Below are 26,511 nucleotides of genomic sequence, written 5' to 3'. Positions count from 1 at the left end.
TCTCTCAAAACAACATGAGGAAACAACTACCTCAGCCAAGGTGCTTTTGTTCATTTAGTTCCGTTAAAAAGAGCTAACCCCCCTCCTCCCCAAATTAGTCCACTCAAAATACACTGTAACTGTGCAATTGCCAGTTAGAAAATCACTCCCTGCTTCTGTGGGCTTAATCACCATTACCCTGCTGCTCTCTGACACACAAGGCATGACGTAAGCCAGCAGGGAATCTGGCTGTGCAAAGGAGAATAACCAAGTGTTGCAATAGACGTGAAGGTGGACTAACATTAATCCTTAACTAATTCTGTCCGATTTGAAAATGTTTTGTTACCCTTAATAGCAGATGATCCATGTGAGGGAGGAGGATGTTCCCTGTTTTGCTCTGTACTTGAAAGACCTTGCTTATCTCAAGGCAAACATTTACATTTACATTTACAGTCATTTAGTCATTTGGCAGACGCTCTTATCCAGAGCGACTTACAGTAAGTACAGGGACATTCCCCCGAGGCAAGTAGGGTGAAGTGCCTTGCCCAAGGACACAACGTCAGTTGGCATGACCGGGAATCGAACTGGCAACCTTCGGATTACCAGCCCGATTCCCTCACCGCTCAGCCACCTGACTCCCAAACCTTGTCTAATGCTAGATACATCGATCACAAGGAGTGCTCTTCCATCATCTGGATCGATGTGCATCTTTCAGGCAACTCCGGAAAAAGTTGAGAATTGGTGTGTGCCAGCCTGCACTTGTTTGTGCATTTCTAACTAGTAATTATTTTCCGTCGATGTGTCTCACATCTGCCTTTCTGTAGTTAAAGGTCTGCATCAATGTCCCTGCTCGTCCCTGTCTGTATAGATGGATTGAGTGTTTCATCATGCTACTCTACTGGGAACGGAGAGCGGATGTAAATATTGTCAGGTACTGATTTCTCCACTCAGTTGGGGATGTCCCAGAGCTGAGGTGCCTGGTAACACGAGCCGGCGACGTCAGCGCCCCCCACAGGAGACCGCCCCACTGGGCCTTCTCAGCTCAGAGTGAAGCCCCGACCCACGGGGGAAATTACCTCTGTACAGCAATTACCTCTGCGCCCACCACCTTACATCAGCCCCGATGACTCACCACGGTGAGCCCTTGAAGAGTTCTCCCAGTCCAATTTGCAAACTGGAAGCCTGGCTCTCGGCTCCCAGCGTCCGGCTTGTCAAGGCCGGGCTGCGATCCGCTTGGCTCTGCTGTCACCGGGAGGACTCCCTGCTGAGGAGCATGCCTCAGATTGTGTCACTTCAAAAAAAACTCCTTGGATGTCGCGGTCAGTCTCATAAAAGCAAAAAAGGCATTAGAACTGTTGATCTGATGTCAAAATCCAATTAGCGTGTACATCTGGACGCGTTATGAGAGTGAGTTTACCCACTAATGATTTGGGCGCTCAGGCTTTTATTAGGTTACCCTGTCTGGCGTCCTGTGGTATTTCCTGTTGGGCTTTCTGGGTGATACTGAGTGCACTTTACAGGTTGGATCAAATAACGGACAAAAAGCTTTTGAAGGCTGTAATGTTTTGTTCTTAAATCTAAAACAATGTTTGTGCAAAGCAGCTAATAGCAATCCAATAAATGACAGCCCCTGGTATGTAGACCTGTAGAAGAACTAACACTTGCGGGTGTTTGTTTTGCTTTATCGCTGAGTGTGTGAGGGAGACAGGGAGATGGAATGAGAAAGAGACAAAAAGTAATAGACTCAGAGAGAGAGCGAGGGAGAGCGAGGGAGAGCGAGAGAGCGAGGGAGAACGAGAGAGCGAGGGAGAGCAATAGAGCGAGGGAGAGGTAGAGGTAGAGAGAGAGAGAGAGAGAGAGAAAGAGAGAGAGAGAGCGAGGGAGCGAGGGAGAGCCAGAGCGAGAGCCAGAGCCAGAGAGAGAGAGCGAGGGAGCGAGGGAGAGCCAGAGCGAGAGCCAGAGAGAGAGAGAGAGACAGAGAAAGAGAGAGAGAGAGAGAGAGAGAGAGAGAGAGAGAGAGAGAGAGAGAGAGAGAGAGAGAGAGAGAGAGAGAGAGAGAGAGAGAGAGAGAGAGAGAGAGAGAGAGAGAGAGAGAGAGAGAGAGAGAGAGAGAGAGAGAGAGAGAGAGAGAGAGAGAGAGAGAGAGAGAGAGAGGTGAAAAAAACAAAAGTATAGCCTTTTTAGGTAGCTGACTTGACTGAAGAATATCTCCTTCTTTGGCTGGGCAGTAAAGCCCAGGTTGGAGAAATAATAAACCTGTGTGAAAAGCCTCCTGCATTGTATAAATGACCTTGGGGTCAGTCTTCTATCTTTGAATAGGCCCCTTGTGCCGTGCTTTCATCTGCCGCACAGGCTGCACAGGCAAACTAAAAATAGAAGCGGAGCACAAAAGGGACACTGGAAACAGAGGAGCGTTCTCCAAATCCAAACTGATCAATGCGCTCATCTATGTTGGAAACCATCGATCTCCTGGTTTTCTATCAAATTGACCGGGCTGTTGTGCAACAGACAGCCTAAATTCACGCTCCAATATCCACTGCCTCCATAACTCTCCGATCCAAACTCATGCTACACCCTCCCTGTGAGCACCACGTTGAGGCAGTGGACCTATGATGTCAGCAACTAAGAAAGAACTGTAACCCAGTCTGTACAGCGCTCCCAGCAAGACAGACATATAACTGGGATACTGATTACACTGACACCACTGAAGGTGAGAATGAAAGTTGGAAGCCCCTGACCCAACCGTAACAGTGCAAGACAGATACGTGACCTTGATCGGGTCACGAGCAGACACCAGTTAAACCTTGGAGGGATTATTAACACAGGTTTCATTTCACAAGCAAAGTCCGAATATCTAGCTCCCGATGGTAATCTGGCCCAGTTATCAGAGGATAATCTCAATATCCCCTTCTTACCCTGAGATATTACCTAAGCCCTGATCTAAACAATCACTTGATGATGGGAATCTATTTTTATGAGATCTCTACAGTATGTGGCTCATGGAAAATGGTTTAGTCGACGGAACATCACCTCTTCTGCTTACTCTTGACGGGGCTTGACTAACCAGTCTGTTTGAAAAAATTCCATTCAAGGAATTCAAATGTCAACTGACAAAAATGGAGCAGGAAATGAGGTTTACTTTAGGAAGGGCAGGATGACAGTCATTGTACTGGCCACTTCCACCTACGCCACACTTTCTTTTGTTGTCCACGCTAACAGTGTCCACGCTAAGTGTGTTCTCCGCAGGAGAACACACTTAGCACACTCCTGTTCTCCTATTGAAAAAACAACTCCGCCTCTGATGACCAAAACAACACGAGATGTCAGACCTCACACACGTCACAGTAGCAATGTTACAGGAGTCAGTCTGGCTTCATACTGTATGCAATAGGGTTGGGGGGGAAAAATCTATTCGCATTTGAATCGTGATTCAGTCTTCTAGCGATTCATATCGATTCCCAACTTTCAAAAATCCTTTTATTTATTTTTTACAATGAGTTTACTAAACTGCAAGAAAAACAATACATTTCAAGGTTTTGATGCAATGGGATTTTTTTCTTCAACACTTAACTACCTATCATAGTCAAATAAAAAACAAGTAAAGGCCAAATTATACTTCTCCGACTCCGTTACGGACAGACGGACGGACGGAGTCGGACGGATTGGTTGAATTTATAGTACTCTGAAGGCTGTGGGTGCTGAAAACACTTCACTGCCAGAAGAGTAGGTGGCGCTGCACTGCGATGCTAGCTAGGTTATCGAAAAGTCGGAGCAAATTTACAAATTAGCCGTTTCATCAATAAAATACGCACATTTTCTCGTCACATTTTAATTCAGTTGCTGATTTACATGTACTGTTTAGCTGAAATATGAATTGTAACAACTTACAGCAATGGCGGTCAAAGGATTCTGTTCGTCCTGTTTATCACGGCAACCCCTGACGCAAGCGGTTCTTAATACGGACCAATCACAGCCAAGGGGTTTCCGTAAAATGACGGACGGACAGACGGATAGTCAGGAAAATCAGGAGGTGCACGTAGAGCTCTCCGAGGGGCTCGGAGAGGGCACGGAGAGGGAATTTCTCGTTGGAGAGGGCGTTCCCTGTGTCCGTCTCCGTAAAAACTGAGAAGTATAAATCGGCCTTAACACTAAACAGCAAACTGGAATCAAATGTAAGCATATATTGAATCTGATTATTGATTTCAAATACATTTTCACAAAGGATCCTGCAAAGGTGACCTTGTCGATGTTTACTTTATCGCACACAAAGACATCCAGACAGAAAATGTTTTTGCAACAAACTTACAGTAAATGGTCTTTCTGAGAACTGCCTGGAAAGCTTTCTTCTACAAGGGTGCCTGACCATCCATATAAAGAGCATATACTGTGTAGCTCGTAACTTTCCTCTCTCCCAAGAGGCTGAGAGAAAGAGTTCAGAGGTCATCCCACTTGTTTGGTAGAAAAAACAACTGCAGCTCCTACAGAACATTGGCTTCCAACACTGATGAGTCCCTTGTGTTCATTCACTCTCCTCTCCTCTCAAAAGCATGTTCTGTCTCTCTCTCTCTCTTTCTCTTTCTCTCTCTCTCTCTCTCTCTCTCTCTCTCTCTCTCTCTCTCTCTCTCTCTCTCACACTCCCTCTCTCTCTCTCACTCCCTCTCTCCCTCACTGTCTCACTCTCTCACATTCTATCTCTCTCTCACTGTCGCTTTCTTTCACACACAAAAACTGAAGCAGTTTCTTTCATGTATAAACAAGAAACATATCAATAGTCAATGAGGCTAGACGACTGTGCTGTCGTGCTATACCTATGCTTTGTAGCATTTGAAGTGTTTCATTATGAATGTGGTTGTGCTCATGCAACTCTGGCATGATGCAAAGAACTACACCAGAAGGGTTTGTAGTTTTAGGACACTGTCCAAATGGGGTGAAAACCCTGATTGATACCTTTGCAACAGTGCACCCTAGAGGCAGATTTGGGCGGCCTCCCAAACCTGGTAATGCACCTCTTGGCAGGGAGGGATGCACACTGCAGTTAACATGAGCAACATTCTATGAGGATGAAGCAGACTTCTCAAATATCACTACTAGTGGTGACAAGCGGTACAGAAGTTGTTGGGTCTGCTTGTAGGGACATATTAACATGTACTAATCATGAATAATTTGTATTCATTTGATATGTATAATTCTATATAGCAGTTAGAAACAATGGTATAATGTACACCATTACAAAACAATACACAGCAAATCACACACTCACACACACATACTCACACACACACACACAGACGGACCCCATGCAGTGTCTGGGAGTGGCTGTAGCGTTCCTGACCTCTCCTTTCATCTGAGATCCAGTATCCACAGATACTTCTCTGACCTGCCCCACCAATAACACAGCGGCTAACAAGCTCTAGACAGCCCTCCTTACAACACAAGAACACTCACAGCAGAGAAAGCCATTACCGCCTCTTCTCACCAAGATGTGATAGCAGCTCTTAGTCAGACGATTTAGCATTCTGCCAGTTCAGACGAATGCAACACACAAAAAACCTGTGGGATCGACAACATCAAAAAAGATGTAAGCAAATATTTGAGCTCTGCAACGGCAGAAGGAACAGTGAACCTTTAAAGCTCTCAAAATAGCTCCGAAAAAGTCAGACACCAAGAAAAAGGCAAGACATCAAAAGGGCCTTTTAGTCTTATCATGTTTCGGGTCTGCTTGCTGATGTTAACTGATGTTGAAATGCACTGCATACTTTCTGTTTGTGTAAACCTTTCTTCTGTCCTTTCCAGTTATTTCCGAGGGCTATAAACAAAGCTCCCCCTTCTCCAGTGTGATTGATTGACATTTTGCTTTGCCTTAATGTGAACACGATGTGCCACCCCTCCACTCCCTCCCCTCGTCCCCCGTTCCCCCCGAAACTTCCGTCCTGTCAGTGTCTCTCCCCAGAGGAGGAGCGCGCAAACGGCCCAAGCTAAAAGGGCAGAATTCCGAGTATGCTCCGAGATTGTCACCTCAAAGGCGGCGCGATTTTTGTTTGAGAAGCAGATGGGACGGTAGCCCCTTTCACACCTATCTGAGCACGCAGAGGCCTTTACAAGGGCCCTGTCCTTGGATCTCCAGCCAGTGTGTCCAATCCCTGTGTAATTCCCGGGCACGTTTGTTCTGCACATTTCACGCCAGGTGGGGAGGGGAGCACAGCCATGCCCTCCCACTGCCCCATAACTCACGGGATGGGCCGAGCGAGGAGGCAGGTACCCTGCACATGAAAGGCCACAACAAAGAGCCGTTTGGACACGGAGCACGGCAGCCCAGGCCCCAGAGGATGATGGGATAGGACGGAGTGACACCTTGTGTGTCTGTGAAGTGAGGGTCTGTTTCTGCCATCAGGGAAGAAGGTCGAGCTCCACCTATTGACACCTCGGAGACAGCATGGCCGTCAGGCTGAAGCTCAGCTCATCCATCAGACTGGCTGTGTTTACTATGCCATCTGGGGCAAGGCTGTTCTTCAGCGTCACTTCCTGTCAATGGGCTGGCTGAGTGACAGGCAGCCCAATAAGTATGAAGGCTAGTAGCAGGACAGAGGATCCAAACGGAAAACAGCATACTGGTAACGTGTTTATGTCGATGTTTTAACAGTAAATTGAGACAAAAAACGGCACTTTCCCAACCCCCCAAAAAGCACATTAATCTAACTTAAATACTCACGACAGCCACTTTAATTTTGCAATTTTTCATCCACACAGGAGGCCTCTCTGAGACATGAATGATTCATGGCCCAGCCTGCACTTGGACGTGAAGTGGAAACAAATGGAGACAGCACACCTCCCTCCCCTCCCCTCAGGGCTGTGGAGTCCACTGTGGGCCTAGATGGACAGGCTGGGAACCCCAGCCTCAGAGGTCCAGCTTCATCCCACCAGGCTCTGCTCAGATCAGCCGCAACAGGAACCAGCAGCCCCTTGGAGCCTCCTCAGTTGTAACTCCTCACAGTACGTACAACCGGGAGACTCAAGGCCCTATTACTCAAACATGCCGTACTGTACCGCCCACTCATATCTTTTGAGAAAAAGCCAAAGTAACAGCAATGGCCCCTTTTTAAGTTGTGCTGTAGAGAAATTGAGTGGAGAAGAAAATGATTTGGAATGAAATGAGGTCTGAATGACCTATGAGCTAAACATTACACAGAATGTCCTCCGCCATTGGGGTGGAAAAATGAAGCCTGTCTAGATGTGTGTGTTTTGTTATATTGTTGGACAAAATGTTGTAATCCTGAGCAGAGGTCTGTCTAATGGAGTCAGGGGTCTGTAACCAAACCCACCGCAGTGAGAGTGGAGAAAGGCTTATATAACAAACAGAATAGTTTTGTGGCAACAGGGGTATATTCAGATTGTCTGTACAGTCTCTCCAGCTCTCTCCCGTCCAAACCAGCAGCCAAGAACAGCAGAATAAGTAAAGGTGTGAACACGTCTCTGGTGTTCTTTTTCAAGACAACACACCGAGATCGACTCCAGAACAGGGCGCCACATGCTTCTGTTCAACATCCAAAAACACACATGGGCCTAAACACACCTCAGCACTCAACAGTCCAAAACTAAAAATGCATAGCGGGCATAGGAATACATATAATGCACACGCACCATTCACAGGTTTTCACAAGTCATTCATCAGTCTGGAACATTGGCGAGTGGAAACCTGGTGAAGAAACGAACCAAGCAGACACCATGTTTGAATGAAGGAAGTTGTTTGAAAAAGTGCATTTGAAGTACAGTATGCTTTGGCCAACCGTCATGTGACATGAACACATGAAGTCTTTTTCTTTTTTTTCTAAAACAAACTAGAGATTTTGAAACGGGAGAAGAGTGCTTCCAGCCCGGCCTGTGCACTCTCCCTCACCATAACCTTGTTCCGACATAGAGCGGGCCATAAACAGGACCAGACCAGAACTGCTGGATAGCTGACCTCTCTCAGCCTCTTGGTCCGTGTCCACTATTCTCTGTTGAGGCTATTCTTGTTTCCTGCTATATAACCACTTACCACTCAACCTCATGACTAAATACAAGGAAATTACACCCAAGCAGTTGGGTGCACTCTGTTGCCTGGTAACATAATATCATGCTGAGGATTCATCTTGATATAGAACACTAAACACTTGTAGCCAGAGCCAAGAATAGACATACAACAACATCCACTGGTTTGCCATTTTATCCTGCGTACATTTTATCACGCAGTCCACTCTGAAAGGAGATTAAAGGATTGATTGATGGAGATCAGTCTTACTTTTGACAATCCTATTCTTTGGTTTTGGTACAAGCAAAGAATCCTTACCTTAGCATAATAAATTGACAGCACAGCTTCTCAGCGTGAAAAATACAACTAGCCAATTGTGTTGTGTTGTTTTACACTGGAGATTGGCTCACCCAAATGTACGATTATTTTCACATCTTTTTCCATTTGCAACTTATTTCTCCAAACTGTTGTGGAAAGAGAATTAATTCAGGGAAGCACGTACATGAATCATCTTGTACATTACATGACCATGCACTGTGGAATTACACTAGCTTCCTCTTTCCTCTAAAATGGTTTCAGATCCAGTCATCTCTAACCACTGACTGTTCTACTCCAACTGTCATTCCTCATATAGAAGGCAAAAGAAAAAAACACCCAAATGCCCAAATGTCAATTTAGTATTTATGGAAACGACCAAATACAGTAAATCAGAAAAATACAATGATGATATCATAATTTAAACACAATCGGGAGCAATGATCAATGGTCCAATCGTACTGTATCTCTTACTCTCTCTCTGACCAAACTCAAGCAGTCTGGGCAGGCAATGCTAATGTTTTCTCTACTGATAGTTTTAATTGAGTGGCACATTCTGCTGAGTGACACATAGTCTGCCTACTTCACACCCCAAATGTGTGAAATGGAACAAGAACATTTGAACCGAATCCACACAGCAACAGCATGTGCTTGAACACTTTTTGTATTTTATGATTAGAAACAACAATGGATTAGGCTGCTCCAACTAACAACAGTAAACTCCTTAAATGCTTCGGCCTTCTCCCTATAATGGATTGTTCTCCAAACCCCATGAGGGAGAACACCACAGTACGACCGCCTAGTCCATAACCTCACTGCTGGCAAAACATTGCATTTATAAAATAATTAAATCCACTGTCAAACGAAACAGAAACCAGGAACTATTGGTCCAGTCCAGAATATTCCTTCCAGCATGTAAGACACATTTTGTCCAGTCAAGGGAAGTATTTTATGTCCTGCATCACTGAACACAAAGTCACTGCTAGTTTCTGTTAATGCAACTGACAATGTAAATAATTCAGCATCGACATTGTGTACCTGTCTAAAGCTGTGTTTGAGCATCTCATTTAAGGCATTCTCATTGAAATGAACAAAATATAATGTAATTACTGGCTAATTGCTCTTACTAATAAGGGCCTATGAATAATTCAGCAATGACTAACAATACTTGTGAAATAAATTCGATCAAACACGATTTTATCTACAGTAATCAACACATTTGGCACTATGAAATGACGTGTCAAACACAAGTGTAAGGAGCTGTTGAAATGACTCGCTCCCTCCCTGACATAGCTCAGATGGCACCTGCCCCCTCAAGCCATCTGAGCAGTGTGTGGACATCTGGGAGCCCACAGCGTGCCAAGAACAAGTCTGATGACAAAAATTTATAAATTAAATCTATCATAAATATTCTGAAGTGGGAAGAGGACAGAAGGGGTTATCTGCACATGGCCGCGAGGGGCTTTGATGTCAAAACATGAAGCGTTTTCCCTTGTTTTGCTGTCAACGTGAAAATGTCATGCGTAGACTGGCAGTTTCCTGTTTTCCCCCATTACAGTGCTGTAGTAATAGTCAACTGTGTCACTATTTGACATCTCTGGACAGAACATTGGCAGGCGTAATCAATTGGGCTTTTCCTTATAAAGCCAGGCGATAGAGTATGGATTACCTTTGGAAACCCTACACTGGTGCCGGTCCACCCAACTGATAACTATTGAAAACATCCAGGATTCTTTAGCTGTAACTCAACTGTCACTCCAATATTTTAGTTTGATTAGTTTGAGTGATCCAATCAGTATTGTTCAGGAGATACAATTTCAGTGAACAGGGTGTATTTTCAGCCAATGTTAGGTGCTATTCCTGGCCCATTTGCTCATAGTGTTTTGAATGAATACTTTTATTTATTTATATTCCACTACGTAGTTGTTGCTTGCCTTGTTACCAAAAAGTTGCATTATCCAGAATAACCTTTTCACTATACACATGATAAATCACTCTTTGACTTTGACTTGATTAAATGTTTGTTACCTTTGTCAGATGCTTCAGGATGTGTTTTCAATGATGATGTTTCACTTGCTTGAACCGCAACTGCAAAAGCAAACACAGACATACTACATCTGTGAGATTAGTCTCAGGCTTACAGAACCCAAAACGTTTCAGCTGCTGTAATGCAGATTATTGAATATTTTTGGTGAATCTATTAATGTATTACTAATGCATAACCTATAGCCTAACACTATTCGTGCCAGCACATCTTCTAATTTTAAAGTTGAGGCAAATGAATGAAAATCATAAACCTACGGGCCCCCACTGTGTCCTTTGTTGCTTATATACCATGTCTATCTGTGGAGTGAAAGAAACTCTCCCAGCTCATTGTTACTTCTGTCACGTCTGGTGAGATCATACATGTGGGCTACAGACTATTTTTAGATGGCAGCGGTATTGCTTGGAGCCTCAATCACTGCACACTGAATTCAATCTGTCCACAAGTGTAAAACAACAGGGATATCAAGCAGGCAAATATAATAATATTGCTATCCCGTGGGATGTGACAGTTTCATTATTGTGAGAACACTTCTTTAGAGTAGTCTACGTGCAGTTTGAGAAATAGATATGAAAATAAGGTTACATTGCGATTTAGTAGAACAACGTCAGTCAACTGACTTGTTGATATGGTGGGCTGCGGATTGTTCATACAATAAAGGACGAATGCACTGGAAACACTATTTAAACACTGGCGTGAACCACGTTTCTCATTCTTGCTAAAATCGCATCATTACAAATAGCTAAGCTACCTACCTTCTGTAAAATAAATCAACGCTGTGAGTGAACTCGATTGACCAGTAACGTCGGGAGTGAACTGGTAGGGCTCAAGGCAGAGTACACGTCAGGCGCCGGCGCGGTGTTTTTATGCTAGTGAGGATGCGATCAGTGTCTGAAGCGGTATGACGAATGTACTATAAATAGCTTTGGATAGAGGGCTGGAGAGATGCCACCATAACCAAGGTGCAGGCAGACCTAGCAACAGTAGTTATTAAATCGGTTTTACTGTGTATGCGCACAGTTACATTTTCTGAACTATTAGAAACGTAGGCTTCGTAGGTAGGCTACTGGGCATATCAGTATACTCTCAACTAACCTGTGTTAAATTGCTGCTAAATCTTGTCTTTTTATTGGACAATGCATTTAACTTTATTGTAGTAAAAGTATTGTATTGTAGTGGAAGCATCTCTTGTCCAATGAGGTTCGTGCAATGCAAGTCTCTCTCTCTCTCTCTCTCTCTCTCTCTCTCTCTCTCTCTCTCTCTCTCTCTCTCTCTCTCAATTTCTGCGACTGTAGTTCACTTTGAGGAGGAGAAAGTGTTCTTCGTTGTCGCCAGGAACAGTTGACGGAACATTGAAGCGGGGCTGGGGAGGCTGTGGTTAGCCTCGGGGTCACTGAAAAGACCCTCCCCTCCCCCCTTCCACAGACTTTACTGTTGAGTCCCCGTAGTGCGGGGGAGAGGAGGCCACGATGAGGGATGGACTTGACTTACAGATTCTTATTATTTATGCGTGTAGACCTATTCCAGCGTCAACAAAATACTTTCAAGAAGATTAAAGTGTACCTGAAGGCTTGACATGAACACTTCATTGAATCCATTGAATTATTTACACAAATGACCTGTTGTTGGAGAATAAAGGACATCTAAAATTTCTGTAATGCATCATACGCAATAGAATGATATTCATAAATCTATATCATATGTTGGTAAAGGACTACAATAATAACATCTTGCTCTCAGAAGAGCCACTAACACAGGGGTCTTCAACCTTGGTTCTCAGGGCCCACTGTGCTGTTTCTTTGAGATGTTTCCCTGCTCCAACACACCTGATTCAAATGAATGATCGTCACCAGGCTTCTGCGGTGCTTGATAATGACCCATTCATTTGAATCAAGTGTGTTGGAGCAGGGCCACATCTACAACTCATAGAACAGTGAGCCCTGAGGACCAGGGTTGAAGACTGTCGAGCACTCTTTTTTAATACCACTGGGGTCCACATTCGGTGTGAAATGAAAGGAAACAGTGCCACCTCCTGCCACAACTGAAGCTACAGCAGTACGCTGCACAAAGGATGTCCCTATCATGTCGAGAAACAAAACTGTTTTGAAGTCCAGATTTTCTCCCACTGAACCTTTGAAGTCATGTAATTTCATACAGGGATGTTTATGCTCTTCTCCTGTGTTTTTAGTGCTAGGTATCAGTGCCGAGGTCTCTTCTTGTCCCTTGGGAGAATGGGTGGTGTGTGTCATAACAGCCGGTAGCACACTTCAAAGACAGGAGGGAACAAGAAGCCGTGAGCCTTCAGCCCAAACACTTTCCCACTCTTCTGATTACATCACTGGTCATCGGTGAGAATGCTGGAAAGGAGAGATGCTTTTATCTCGCCCAGGAGCATAGGCATGTACGATTAGTTCAGATTATATGCAGATTTGTCATCGTCATAAATCCACAGCTGTCTAGGACCTCACATTTTTATTTGTCACTTCAAAGCATTCTTTGCTGTCTCCCCTTGGTTTATTGTTTGGCCCGGTGGACAAATGTCTTTGGGGTTAGAATGGAGTAAGGGCCTTCCTTCCTTGATTTGCTTCTATTCTAAATACTAACATTTGACATCAAATCATTGACATCTATTTCAATGCAGCTTTTGAGAGGGAATGCATGGCTCAAAACTTTATCAGAATTCAGACATCAATCTTGCATTCAGGACGTGGCAAATGGAGGGAACAGCCCCAGAGCAGAGAACACACAGAACTCTGCACAGCACATGTCGATGGGAAGTTTAACACCTGGAATATTTAAACGGGATTGGCCACTGGCAGCGGGTGAAAAGGTATGGGACGATGAACCACTGCAGCTCCTGTTCTTTCCAACTCTCTGCCACTGTCCTGCAACAGCTGGGAATGACCCACCAGGTCACAACGCTTTCATCCTGGGATCTCCTCTGGCCAGCTGTTCGCCATTCCTCATTCTGACTGCCTGAGAGACAGAGGCAGTGGCAATGTGTGCGTGCGTGTCACCGTGGCGATGGTTGCCACACAGGACAGCACAGCTGGCACCTGGAAACGAAGCAGCCATGGCTGAGACTTGGAAGCAGCGCCCTAAAGAAAGCCGTCACTCCGCTTTACAGCTGGCGTACAGTGTTTCTGGAACCCTCCTGACAAGTTCACCAATTGAAAAGCCATTGTCATATGAAAGTTGATGATAAAATACCCCTGGTGGTATTGTGAACCAAAAAAACATATTATTTCATTCCACAACAACAAGAACAACAAGAACAACCTGTTGCCAGTTTACTCGTGGCACTCCGGAATGAATCCTGCAGATCTGTGGCATTAGCAGAGTAAATAACCCATCCTGGCTTCCTTGGTAGGTTAGATATGTAGTTCCTAGGTAGAAAGCACAGGTGCTGCAGGTCAGCATGCACAGTTTACAGGGTGGGGAGTGTGGGGGTGGGGGCAAAGACAGGGTCAGGCTGCTCTTTAGGAGCGTGAGGTGCGGGGGGTGGGGGGGGCAGGGGGAGATGGGCGCGGTGAGAGAGGGCATCTGTTTTTTCCATCTTGAGGTGTTTACTCGCCTCTCCCTCCACTTTCCTCCTCTTAATTCAATTTGTGGGAACCCCCCTCCCACCCAGCTGCCCCAGTGAGACTGCATTCCAGCTGGAGTTACTGGGGCCTTGGGGAGGCTTAAGGACAGATCCAGGAGGATTACCTCCAGCAAAGGGGACCTACCCACCCAAAACCATCAGCACACCAAGGCCGCCGTTCCACCGTTCGCCCCCTCCTCCCCGTCTCCTTGCCTTGAAACGCGAGAAACTGGTGACCATAATCCACCTTCTTTGACAAGGATCCTATCTTCCTGTCTTACCCCCACTGTTCTGTTGGAACTCTGCTGGAACAGTTGCTCATTTACCAGAGAGTGATAATCACTGGTGTCTCTGTTCAGTCCTCCTACACAGCCTGGGGTCAACACCACTGCAGGGTCCAAGACTTCCAGTAGCTGTTCATGCTTCAGATGTTTGAGGAGGGAAGAAATGTGACCGTATCTGTTACGACCAGTCGATGGGACTGCAGAGGAATGTGACTAGATAGAACATGTCATTATCTTTTCTGTTCATTAGGATTGTGAGTTTGCAGCAAAACAGTTTTTCCGCAAACTATTTTCAACATATCTGTCTATTATAATATGAAAGATTCTTTCCAGAAAGCTATTAATGCTTCATCCATTCAGCTGTTTCAACAAGAAAATGACAGAAAACCACACATCACAAACTGCCCAATTATCAAATATCCTTCAAATTCTTTTCCCATGGACAAAAATAAGCCAACGACTATTGGGGACAGGGGTTTTCGGCCATGCCTGGAATGTGCCACGACCACTGGAATCTCCATGTACTGTGTTGGCCTGTGAGAAACCATCCCATTGTGTGCGCCGCAGAACTCCAGTCTTGTGTACGAGCCTCTGGCTCTTTTCCACACTGGCATCTCCGCCAGTCCTGTCTGTGGTATTTCCACCATCCAGAGAAGATTACGCCTCTGCATCATCAGCTGTTGTCAGTAACATTCCATGGCAGGAGACAGCCACACTATCATTGCTCCTAAGACCCCTGTCATCCTCCTGAACTCTCCTATTTATCAACATAATCAACATTATCCTAAACCAACCGAACATGCTGTGCTCGCTAAAAGCCCTAAGGCAATATTGATTGTTTTACACAGATGTCTGTGCTGACACTGCACAGCAGTGAAGGACTTTGGGCCTCTCCAGAACTGTGCGTGTGGTAAGCACACACAAACTGTTTATGTTTTACGAACGTTTGTTGACTCGAGAAGTAAAAGTGTTTCTTTCCAGTTGTGTTTCCATCTGGAATCACACAGAGTCTAGCTCCCTCTCTCTGCGGTGTCATTTAGACATCTCTGTGGAAGCAATGACTCCGAACTGATTTTGTACAAGATGGATTTACAGTAACAACTATATCAACAACCGGAACATATACAAGAACAACTGTCTATGGCAATACACGTTTTAGGAAACAGCTCAGTCATTGCAAAGGTTACCTAAGGAATATATAATCCACATTGCCTTACTCCATGCATAATGTTAATTAAATATATATGTGGGCCATAAGAATAAATGAGTGCTGTTTTGTAATTGTCTTTCAAGGGAGTAGTCACTAGGGGGAGGTATAACAGCACAATTCAGAGTACCCAAAAGTAAGTCCGAAAATCTCGATGACTGCATATGGGCTATGTAAAACAGTAGATCTAGTCTAATCCTAATTACTGGATATAACATTCCAGGGCGAAAGAGTATAGGACTTGTTGCCCTGTTCACACCCCGGACAATTACTCATGACCAAAGCCTAATTCCTGAGATAAGAGACATTTTATCAAAAGGACAAATGGACTGCGGTCTATCGAGAGGTAAAGCTATCTTATGAATTGTTGTTAACAAAAGTTGTTAAGACAGACACCATCCTCTGACCTTGTCCAATCAGGGAACTATACGGGAAGCATTTGCAGCAGCATCAGGAGATTCCAGGAACCAAGGTCTAATTGTCTGATGGTGATTACTGTTGAGGGCTGAGTAAGCTGCCGTTAGGTGGAACTGCTAAATTGCTGTGTGGAGCTCGGATGAGTCTTCGAGGATGGGCTAGACATGATGGATGAGTTTGGCTTAACCCCCGTGTCTGACCTCATACCTCACAGTCTATTACTCTTTTTAAGTCATGTTGTATCTTATATCTCATTACTAACAGTTACTTAGAGGCTGTAAAACATTTTCTGTAATGGATATTTTTACATTTACATTTAGTCATTTAGCAGACGCTCTTATCCAGAGCGACTTACAGTAAGTACAGGGACATTCCCCTGAGGCAAGTAGGGTGAAGTGCCTTGCCCAAGGACACAACGTCATTTGACACGGCCGGGAATCGAACTGGCAACCTTCTGATTACTAGCCCGCTTCCCTAACCGCTCAGCCACCTGACTCCCCTGTGTTTTATGTATTTGCTCAAACGGTTCGATAAAGACAAACAAAAGAACTAAAAAATTAAGCTTTACATCAAACTGTGTTTGAAACTTGGCTTTGTAGCCTATACTGTACAAAACATAGAGCCATAATTGAATGTTCAGGAGCTAGAACATCTAGATAGCTAATGTTGCTACAGTAAGATTGTCAAAAAACTGAGAACTTTCTCTCGTATGATGTTAGACTTCATTTAAAATTTCTAATTTCATACACCTGAAATTGGATCGACAAACAATGAACCAAATTGTTCAATAATTACGTTTATACAACTCTCAATTGCATTATTTTTTACAGAAGAAATTAACCATAAAGTTGACTGATTATTGCACTTGTAGCCCAAATAGGCTCAGTTTTAAAAAACAGTGCTACATTTGAGATTTACCTCAATTAAAAGTGCAGTATGATGTAAATGATGAAAACCTTCGTACAACAAAATAGATATTTTGACCAAAACCCATCAAACATCAATTTGAGCTCATTCAGCCTGTTATTTGGTCAATGTTTACTATTCAAGGTGGAATAATTATCATCACTGAAAGTTGCATACGTTGCAAAAACAAGAAAGGGTAACTGTAACGTGAGTACAGTTGAGTAAAGATTTCAATTTAGGCCTTCTGGAAATTGTAAGACCTCGTACTGTGTGTGCTGTGAATCCATTACAGCTTAAAAAATACATTATTCATTTCTTAATTATGTTGAAAATGTTGCACTTGGGAAATTGAGCATTAGAAGACAACAGAGAAAACTTACGAATATTGTACAAAAATCTAAAACATCAAAGATCATTTGTTTTTCAAACTGGCATGTAGCAATATCCTATACCAGATCATATATTTGGATTGATAATGTAGTTTAAGCCTCCATTCTGTAGATTAAATCTACATTAAAGTGCTTCAAAGACATAAAAAGCATTATTAATATTTGTGACATACAAAACTTGGCTTTCCTTATTGTCTATGGTCATAATGCTACAAGAAGGTAAAGAACATTTGACATCTCATCTTAATTACCCCAAGGGAAGGTAGTGCATTGTATAGTATTCACATCTCATTGTCCGGGACAGTAGTTCATCAATAAAACAACACCGTCAGATAATCTAACATCACATTCCGTTAGATGGCACGATACATTCCTAAAATCCAGTGCCTTTCTGCTTCTCTGTCTTGGCTCCGTTTGCAGCCGTGGGTCTCTGGGGCTTGCCCCGGCTCAGGCCCCGGCTCAGCCTGGTAGTGATAAGCTGGCCTTGGGACAGTTTCCACAGCCTCTCTCCTCTTCTCCGGGCCCTGGGGTGGAGCATCTGGTCTTTGTATATGTGGCTCCAGGGCCTCAGGCTCATCCGAATCCCCTCAGAGAGCGGTGTGGGCAGGGCCAGCTGTTAGCAGGGGCCTGGTGCTTTGGCTGCTCTGGAAGTCCAGTCTCCTTCTGTTGGGGATGCAGGGCTAGTCTCCTGGAGGATCCCACAGCTGCCATTCTGAAACCAAAGAAAAGACCCCCAAAATCTTAGTTTGACAAAAGTCTAACTTCCTATGATCCAAACTCTTCGTAAACATTTGGGTTTGAAGTCCAAGTAATACAAATGCACTGATTGTAGCAAGCCTTAACCCGTTCATAATGCTGGCCTGGTCTTTAACAGGTGTGCTACCCACCTGTATAAGGAAGGGCTGTTCTGTGCCCCTGACCAGACCGAGCACCTGAGGGTGGCTGTATGGAGCCGGGCCCGGGCTGGAGAGATGGGGGTCAGTCAGGTGGAGCTGGTACACGCTCCTGGACTCCAGACCCCAGCATGCCTCTCCCCCATCCTGCCCCAGAGGCTGCCCTGAGTCCAGGCTGCTCAGCAGCTCCTCCAAGTCCTGAGGAGAGGCGTCCCCCACCACCCCCCGCCTCTGGGGACCCGGGGCCACACAGGTGGATAGCTGGGGAGGACAGCTCACTGACACCGTGTTCAGTTGATTGTTGAAGGGGAGGCCCGCGGTGGGTTCCCCCAGGCAGAGGTGCTGGCGATGGGGTTGGCTGGGCCTCAGCAGGCCCGGCTGGAACAGCAGAGGGATCTCCAGGCTGTGGGCGGCTGATCCTGCCTGTTGGCCCTTGCTCACCTGAGCCTCGCTCACCTGCATGTGCATCGGTCTGGGACCTAGCAGCTGTGAAGGGATAGGCTGGGGGCTCCGACCCTCGACGGACCCTTGTCCGCTTAGGGGCGGCCGTGGGAGATGGAGTTCTTGGTGGGGTGTGTTCAGGGGGGATTTGAGTTTCTGAGGCCGTGCCTGGTACTGTTGGTACTGTTCCAGAGGTTGGTGGACCATAAGGGGCTGGGATTTTTGGGGCCTCCATTGAGGGTCTGGGGAGGGCTGTGGATGCTTGGCTGATGGTTGCTCCCCAGACAGCTGGTTTAGCTGCATGGGGATCTGCTGTTCCAGACAGGCAAAGCTGGGGTCCTGATCCCCTGCCCTGGCGCTGTAGGACAACACACAGTCGGACCTCCCCAGAGACTGCTGCACGTAGGTCAGGATCTCATCCGTGGCGTCCGGACAGCCGCCTCGTCCTCCCAGGTCCACGTTGAGGAACACGTCGTCCTGCTGGAAGATCTCCAGGTCCTCCCTGCCGACGCCCAGGGTTCTCATGAACCTCCAGAGCTCCCCGTCCATGCCGTCCCCAGACGGGACGCCCTGGGGCTCCTGCTTGAACAGAGCCATCTCAGGTAGGGAGAGGAAGCTCTCCTGCCACCTGCTGGAGAAGATGCCCCCCCCTTCCTCCTCGGGCAGGCCTGCGGGCTCCTCCTGAGGAGAAGGAGCACTTGCCGGCTGGTTGGCCGTGGCGACGCACACGTAGATGGATTCGTCCTGCTTCAGCAGCGAGCCCAGCAGCGAGTCGGGATCGAGGGGTTTGGCGGTCTGGCTGTTGAGGTCGTCGCTCCGTGGGGCGCCGGAGTCCCCCGAGAGACCGTCCCGGAGGGTCTTGGGGAAGGTGGTGTCGTAGAGCACGGCCTCACCGGTGGTGAAACAGAAGGGAAGTTCCAGGGTCCGTTTTCGGAGGTCCTCCTTCCCCTCCTCCTCCCTGACATCACAAACCAGACATGGTTAGAAGTCAAATCAGGACTGCCTACTGTATTTTATTTTTTATACGTATATATATATATATATATTTTTTTTTTTATGCGGTTAACTGTGTGTATCAAAAGTGTCACAAAGCTACACTGAAGTGACGTACGTAAGGACTATCTGGGAAGAAATGATGCAGTCTGGCTGGCCATTCTTGTAGACCAGCCGGGCATTGGCCTGAACCCACATCCAGCCACTGTTCTTGGTCAGCAACCTGAACACAGTCAGTCCACTCTCCCCGGTCTTCATCACTGTGCAGGGAGACACAGCCAAACACACACAAACAAACATTGTCTATCACAAAAACAGCTCTCTCTATCACACAGGTGAACTTTATGAACTTCATGCCCAACCGTTTTCGGATGATTAAGCAGAGCACACTTTGAGGATGCCCTTGAGTCCCTGAAACTCAAGCCCATGTTGTTTGCTTTGACAGCAGTTCAATGTGTTCAGCACAGGGCAGCAACATGCATGTGCAACGTGACTGGAATGGGCTCGATCCACCGGTGCATGACAACGTGAGGAGAACATCGAGCTTACTTCGAATGTGGTACTCGGCGCAGTGCAGCATGTCTGCTGCGTGGATGAACTGGTACCCCGAGCCCCGTTCGCACAGCTCCGCCTCGGTGTAGCCCAGCACGATCTTGCCTCTGCAGGGGACGAGACAGAGCTGAAACAGCCTGGTCCAAAGGAAAACGTGTCCCTCGCCTTACGGAGGGCATTATAAAACATCAACGATAGCAACGACGCAGCATACATAGCAACAGTCGCACGGCAACTGTGTACATTCGGCACGATTTCATCCTACACTTGGACGTGTTGTGTGTGCGTGGGCTTGTTTAGGGTTAACGGCAACGAGGCCCGCTGGGCAGCTACCCACCTGGCATCGCAGTCGGTAGGGGTGAAGTCCAGCTTGTGTTTGGTTCGGAAGATCAAGTTTTTGGTTCGGATTTCAAGGATGGAGGGTGGCTGCAGGGGGGTGGCCAGGGCAAACAGTGCAAGCTGGGGGGGGATGGGGGTGCCGTCCTTTGCCCTCTCGTTCTGACCGTGCAGGAACTTCAGATGTCCCTGAAGGTTGAGGGCCTGTAAAACCAAAAGCCGTCAAGCAGTCAGGCCCTGGGGATTTCGGAAAGGTCAGGGTGTCAGGTGGCTGAGCGGTTAGGGAATCGGGCTTGTAATCTGAAGGTTGCCAGTTCGATTCCCGGCAGTGCAGAATGACGTTGTGTCCTTGGGCAAGGCACTTCACCCTACTTGCCTAGGGGGGAATGTCCCTGTACTTACTGTAAGTCGCTCTGGATAAGAGCGCCTGCTAAATGACTAAATGGAAATGTATGCTCGCAGACAAAGACAATAAATGATAGGTAAACTAAGCTAACATTGGGAATCTAATTCAAAATCGAACAATAGGGATGAGATGTTGAATGTGTCAGTCTGATTAGGTAACTTTGTTTTATGCAGACCATGTTTTATGTCGGTCATTCAACATGGTTCTTTTTTCCCCCAGTAGAGTTGAACAGGGGAAACTTGAGGCAATCCAGAGCACATCGCACACTTCTTCATATCGTTTCCCATTTTTTTATTTAAAAACCCGGTCAACCAGGATTGTGAGACTTTCTTGAATGGTACAAAACAGTCTCGCCAACCTGAAAATACTGAGGTTATGGAAAAGAATAAAGATGTGCCGCTGACAATCTGAACTCTAATAAGTTTTATCGCAGAACTACAATAAGCGAACACAATGTAGAGGTGCTGAATATGTAATAATACAATCATCTAAAAGCTGTAAAACTGAATCATGAAAATAAATTAAGAACATTCCATTTCAACCAAGTCCAAGTCAATCATTATTTCGGTTCTCTAACTCACAGTGTGAGGGAACAGAAAAGTACTACGATTTTGTGTGTTCTCCCAGCATGCACTATCCACTATCCCCATGATCTTCCAGATCTGGATTTAGCCTGTGTCCCTTCCCTGAACCCAAAGAGAATTAGCCAAGACTCTAAATGAACCCACCACATCCCCCTCCTCACAGCAACAAGAATGTAACCCCTTCCTAACTAACATGACTACACTGACTAATCCCAGACCTGGAGAGTGAGAGTCAATCCACTCCTGTTGGGGACGAGTTTCTTTCCACCAACTTACAATGAATCCAGAAGAGTTGTCCAGCAGACAGCGTAACCTGCATACGAAGTTGCGCTCCAGGAAGGCAGAGTTCTCAGGTGGAAGGACCTCTGGGTCATAGTATGTCAGTGGAGGCGCTGACTCGTCAGAACCTGAAAGATGGAAAAAAGTATGCACTTCAGTCTTTCTTTTATTGTAAAAATTGCAAGAAATTCCCATCCACAAGGAGGTCCTGTTTAAAGATGATGAATCATTATTCATATTGTTTTCATTTATAAATGATTCTGATCAGGGAAGCCATTCGAAGTGTGATCTACTGGGAGTTAATCACACAGAAGGGGCCACTGAAAAGCTGGATCTCTGCATCCAGGCTGATTATTGCCATGCATGTTGACCATCTGTACACAGCTGTCACACACACCCAGTGCAGTGGGCCTGTCAGACTGCCATGCTGCCAGTCACTGGATCCTGTATGAAAGTGGATATGGTGGTGATGTATAAAAATGAGCCTGCTCAGGCCGCAGACTGGCTCATGTCTTCTCCCAGGCACCAGCTGTGAGGCACGGTGATCTGGGCTTGGCTGGGCCGGGCATGGGCTCATACTGGAAGGTGTGAGCCCATGGGGGTGGGGGGTGTGGGGGTGCCCTGGGTTCAATAAGGGCTCAGACCCAAACAGTGGAAGTCGATCCACAGTTCCACGTGATGACATCAGAGAGTTAGGGGTTCTAGTGTCACTGAAAAGAGGACTGTCTAGATGCCAGTGATCTGATATCAAGGCTTTATTTTGATCGTGTTTTCAAATGATTCAGCGAAAACGTGAAAAACCTCGCCGGGAGAACGCTTACAGGTTCGTGTTTCAAAGACAGGCTACCGAATGGTAGAAGGGTGTGGATCAGGAGTGAGAAACTTCTCTCTTTTGGCTGACACAGAAGAGTTGAAAGTGTTCACGCATCATTTCTTTCCACACAAGTCACTTCCTTGTTTGGCTGCGTTCTTTTTCCTGTGCCATATCAGCATGCATGGCTTGGTCCCCTCATGTGCCCACACAGATACATCTGCTGCCCCGCATATTTCTCAAAAGCAGCTCATCCATCCTGTCAACAACCGTGTTGTGCTCATGAACCAAAGTCGAGTAGAGTTCAAACAGATCACCCGTCTGTAGCCGTTTCACCGGACACTTGGCCTTACCTGTCACTAGCTGTCCAGTGTCTAGAGGGGCGGTAGGGTTTAGGGCCCAGTGGAGCTGTCTCTGAAAGTCACCCCTGTCTTCAGTGTGGATGAGGTCGTAAGCACTCTGGTGGATGACATCTGACTGGGGGGGACAACGACAAAAACACATGGGACTTGAACCACATCCACAGTGGTAGGAAATGATGTTATATGTACGTTTACTTTGAATAGCCTACTGCTGTGCTTTTCACTGGCCCTTGGGTTCAACCTTAGTTTGGTCACATACCCCAAACAAGTCTATTAAACTTGCCATCTGTTTAGTTTCCGGCTTCCGTTCATGTTGAGGAAATACCACAGCAATCACGCTTGTCCGAGGGGACCCGAATTTCACACGCAAAACGTTAGGTAACACAAACAATGCGAATGATACCACCGAATGAGAGAGAGGGGTGGTGGTGGGGGGGGTGACCTCAAGCTAATTTGGTAACTGAGGACAAGGAATGTCTTTACCTGGTTGAAGCCGAGGTAATCCTGAATGTTTGAGGACACGTAGAACACGGTTCCGCCCGCAGTCACTACCAGTATGAACCCATTCAGCACCTGAGGAGGCAGACAGAAATGATGGGTCTGGGGCACAGGTACACGTCTACGGGGTTAGGAACCTGTAGGACACCTTTTTGTTTTTTATCACAGAAATCTTTTATCGCCTTCATCTGGAATCCCCTTTTCTCTCAACGACAATGCTACAATATGTAGGTGTCATACTTTCCAGACACGGATCTTTTGAGAAGCTGAGAAGACTCAAAGTGTATGATTAACTTTGGGGATTACCCAATTTGGTAAATAAAAAGCTAAATATGTCATCTGAAGCCATGATCTAAAACTTAACTTGGTTTAAATAAATATGGGAAGGACAACATTTGGGAACATTCCTATTCCAACACAGCTCGGAACCTAGGCAAATATCACCAACCTGCAACAGAAGCTCTCCCTCTGGGAGTTCTGGTCCAACTTTTATCAGGCTATTACCCTCTTTGGTGGTGGATTTTAGGGTCGCTGTAACACAATAGCATGCAATCTAGATCACGGTTACAGAACCACACAACAATTCACGACTATGAAAGAATGCAGACAAACCAGTTACCAGTCACAAAGACAAGCCACTTGAAAGCATAACAAGAATGAGAATATTAAGGCAAAAATAATTTTGTCTTTGCTTTTACGAACAATGTTGTGCAAAGATAAACGTTGGCATCAAAGGTGTTCATTGTCATCTCTATCGATAGTTAAGCTGTCTTGAGCCTGGAGTGTAGACGTTTTGTTGCATTTGTTTGAGGACTGGTCAAGCTTTCATTGCATTATTAAGGCTGTATACCATTACCAGACAAGTTGAATGAGAATCTTGATCCTACAAGCCTATATTGAATAGTAACTGCACCAGCAAAATTGTTTTATAGCTACAAATCCCCTGGCACTCCTTGCATGCAATACACCTCTATCGTGGTCCAAAGAATCGCCCCCCCCCCCCCAGCACTGGTTCACATCAGCCCTTGGCAAAGCCCCAAAAGCCACACTAAACAGGTCAAAGTTTGCAGTGTGAGCCAACAACTATCAAACTGTTTCATAAGCCTTTTCCAAGAGTCAAGAGTTCAACCAGTCTGCTGTAGATTACTCACGCAAGCCCCCCTTGCACATCCAAACATCCCCCCCCCCCCTAAGGGGTATGTGGAATCTGCAAAGTTCCTAAAACATATGAAACACAGAAACAAGCTAAACTCATGCCAAGCCCAATGAAAATGTGTGTGTTTAGTTCCAAAGCCCCGCAAATGTAGAGAGTAAATATTAGTTCAAGTGTAACGAAGGAGGATTCTCTTTATACAGTTATCTACAGCAGATACTAGAAAGCGTCAAGTCTTCTGCACCTTTCAGATAAATATTGCTCTGTAAACTGCAAGGGAGGATGTAGTCATGAGTACTACATGTCATTTCTCTTGGTAGAGGACCTCAATATCAGAATAACCACAGTATCAATTACAACCAATTAACTACATACATACTAACATTAATTATCAAACGAACAACACATACACAAAAAATCCTTACATTTGTGCCCTTCAAGTACAATAATATAGCCTACATGCTACACCCTGGCCTTCAACCACAACAAACAGACTGTCTACATAAAAACGTTTAGCCGAGTAGTCTCAAGCTTCGGCTAAGAAAGAGATCAGAGAGATTACACATTTATATTCTACTTTCCACAGGACTTCACACACCCTAATGGCATCCTGTTATTTCAGTGAGTTTCCTCTCCTCTTCCTTGCATAGACCATTGTCAACCCACTGTAGCACTGCAAATTGAGTAGGGGAAAACACACTGACTTGCAGAAAGAAATAAGGTATCACAATCACACTATTTAAGAGCGGTGAGATTAATCAATCTCTATGTAATTATGCTAATGGTGAGATAAGAGAATTAAGTCATGAAAAGTGTGGCCATAAGGAAATCATAGAATGCAATCAGGAGCTTACATCTATTGCCCATTGTGGCTCCTAAAAAACAAAAAAACACAACCAAACCACCATACTTTGTCTACCATCTTGTCTTACCATTAAAGAAACTCTTTGCACGCAGGTAGCTGACACAGAGCCTTAGGACAGTCAGTTTATCTAGTTTGGATATAACATCTCGAGGGAAAGGTAGCAGGTTGGCAATTCGCTCCAACTCCCCATTTAAACGATCCCGGTGTCTTTTAGAGGGATTAGTTGCAGCGCCTTCAGGAGCTGGCTTAACACTACAAGGAGAGAACGTCGTCAGTCACACTGTAGAATGATTAGTGAATATAAAGCTCGTATTTGTAATATAACATCGCTCTCTACTGAATATCTCAGACTGCACATGAAATGGGGAAAATGATCAGTTAGAAAGCTTGCCACTGCGACTATTAACTACTCCGTGCATTCATTTTTTTGTTACCCATCTTGATAATTTTGCTAGATAACTAGCTTTAAAAACCATAAAGTCAGTCTCAAAAATGCAAACCAACTTATTTATATTGACGTGGCTACTGTAGCAAGCAACTTGACAGTAGCAAGAAACCTACTTCACCTTTTCTGTGGCTTTTTCCTCTTGCGACTTGCATAAATATTGCCATTGGTATTCATTTTTCAAGTTCTACAGATGTGTCGATTGCCTCTTTCGACCTGCCAACTTTACAAATCTGTTTCCATAACACTTAACCGGCGGTGTTACATTTTACTTAGCTACTACTAGCAAGGAGGGGTTCTCGTCCTCTGCGTGTTTCAATACGCGTGCGTGTGTGGTGTTTACTTTCTGACGTAATGTGCAGGTGACAGATTCGCCGCGACCAATAAATACTCGAATAACCTTGTAAATCAAAAGTGTAATTAAAAGGGGGCAAAAGGTGAAATATTTTTTTACCTTGCCATATAAGATTGTTCACTACTATGTGTTAGTAGCACCATGTTAAACAGCATACAGGACAATTAGGCATTTTGAAGAAAACTTTACTAAAAAAAGCCTACTGTGCAACAGTTTCCTCTGAATCCCACTGCTCCTCTAGACAGCGAATTAAACTGTATCTGAAATGTTGTTTGTGTCTAAGAAAAAGCAATGCGTTGACGGAAAAATGAACAAATAAAATAAAAAGTAAAGCACATGAATCCTGACATGGCTTGCCCTTTCCTCTTTAGCCCAAGAACTTGTCAGTCTCGGTATTGCCATCTAG

General features: G+C 45.4%; 2 protein-coding genes across 2 annotated transcripts in view; both read right to left on the bottom strand.

The window, feature by feature from the left end:
- Positions 1–11,154, bottom strand: part of hdac9b (histone deacetylase 9b) — a 37,185-nt gene extending 26,031 nt beyond the window's left edge. Inside the window, exons 1-2 of the mRNA XM_067237978.1 lie at positions 11,102–11,154; positions 10,331–10,390 (exon numbers count right to left, since the gene is read on the bottom strand). The gene's annotated coding sequence lies outside the window, so the exon portion shown is untranslated. The remainder of the gene's footprint in view (positions 1–10,330; positions 10,391–11,101) is intronic.
- A 5,393-nt stretch (positions 11,155–16,547) lies between these two features.
- Positions 16,548–26,025, bottom strand: ahr1a (aryl hydrocarbon receptor 1a). The gene is made up of 11 exons (XM_067237627.1): positions 25,872–26,025; positions 25,373–25,557; positions 23,736–23,818; positions 23,273–23,362; positions 22,781–22,904; positions 21,614–21,744; positions 20,349–20,551; positions 20,009–20,118; positions 19,578–19,719; positions 18,020–19,424; positions 16,548–17,844 (listed from the first exon to the last, which is right to left on the bottom strand). Exons 1-11 carry the CDS (start codon positions 25,925–25,927, stop codon positions 17,749–17,751), a joined length of 2,625 nt encoding a protein of 874 aa, XP_067093728.1. The 5' UTR covers positions 25,928–26,025; the 3' UTR covers positions 16,548–17,748.
- Positions 26,026–26,511: the final 486 nt, after the last annotated feature.

Source organism: Osmerus mordax, chromosome 6, assembly GCF_038355195.1.
Source record: "Osmerus mordax isolate fOsmMor3 chromosome 6, fOsmMor3.pri, whole genome shotgun sequence".
Lineage (NCBI taxonomy): Eukaryota > Metazoa > Chordata > Actinopteri > Osmeriformes > Osmeridae > Osmerus > Osmerus mordax.
This window is presented reverse-complemented; position numbering and strand designations above follow the sequence as displayed.

Coding starts and splice junctions, on each gene's coding strand:
- ahr1a (XM_067237627.1), bottom strand. CDS start 25,927: ATGAATACCAATGGCAATATTTATGCAAGTCGCAAGAGGAAAAAGCCA. Junction 25,558..25,871: donor AGGAAAAAGCCACAGAAAAG/GTGAAGTAGGTT, acceptor CTCTCCTTGTAG/TGTTAAGCCAGCTCCTGAAG. Junction 23,819..25,372: donor TGCAAAGAGTTTCTTTAATG/GTAAGACAAGAT, acceptor ATTGTGTTACAG/CGACCCTAAAATCCACCACC.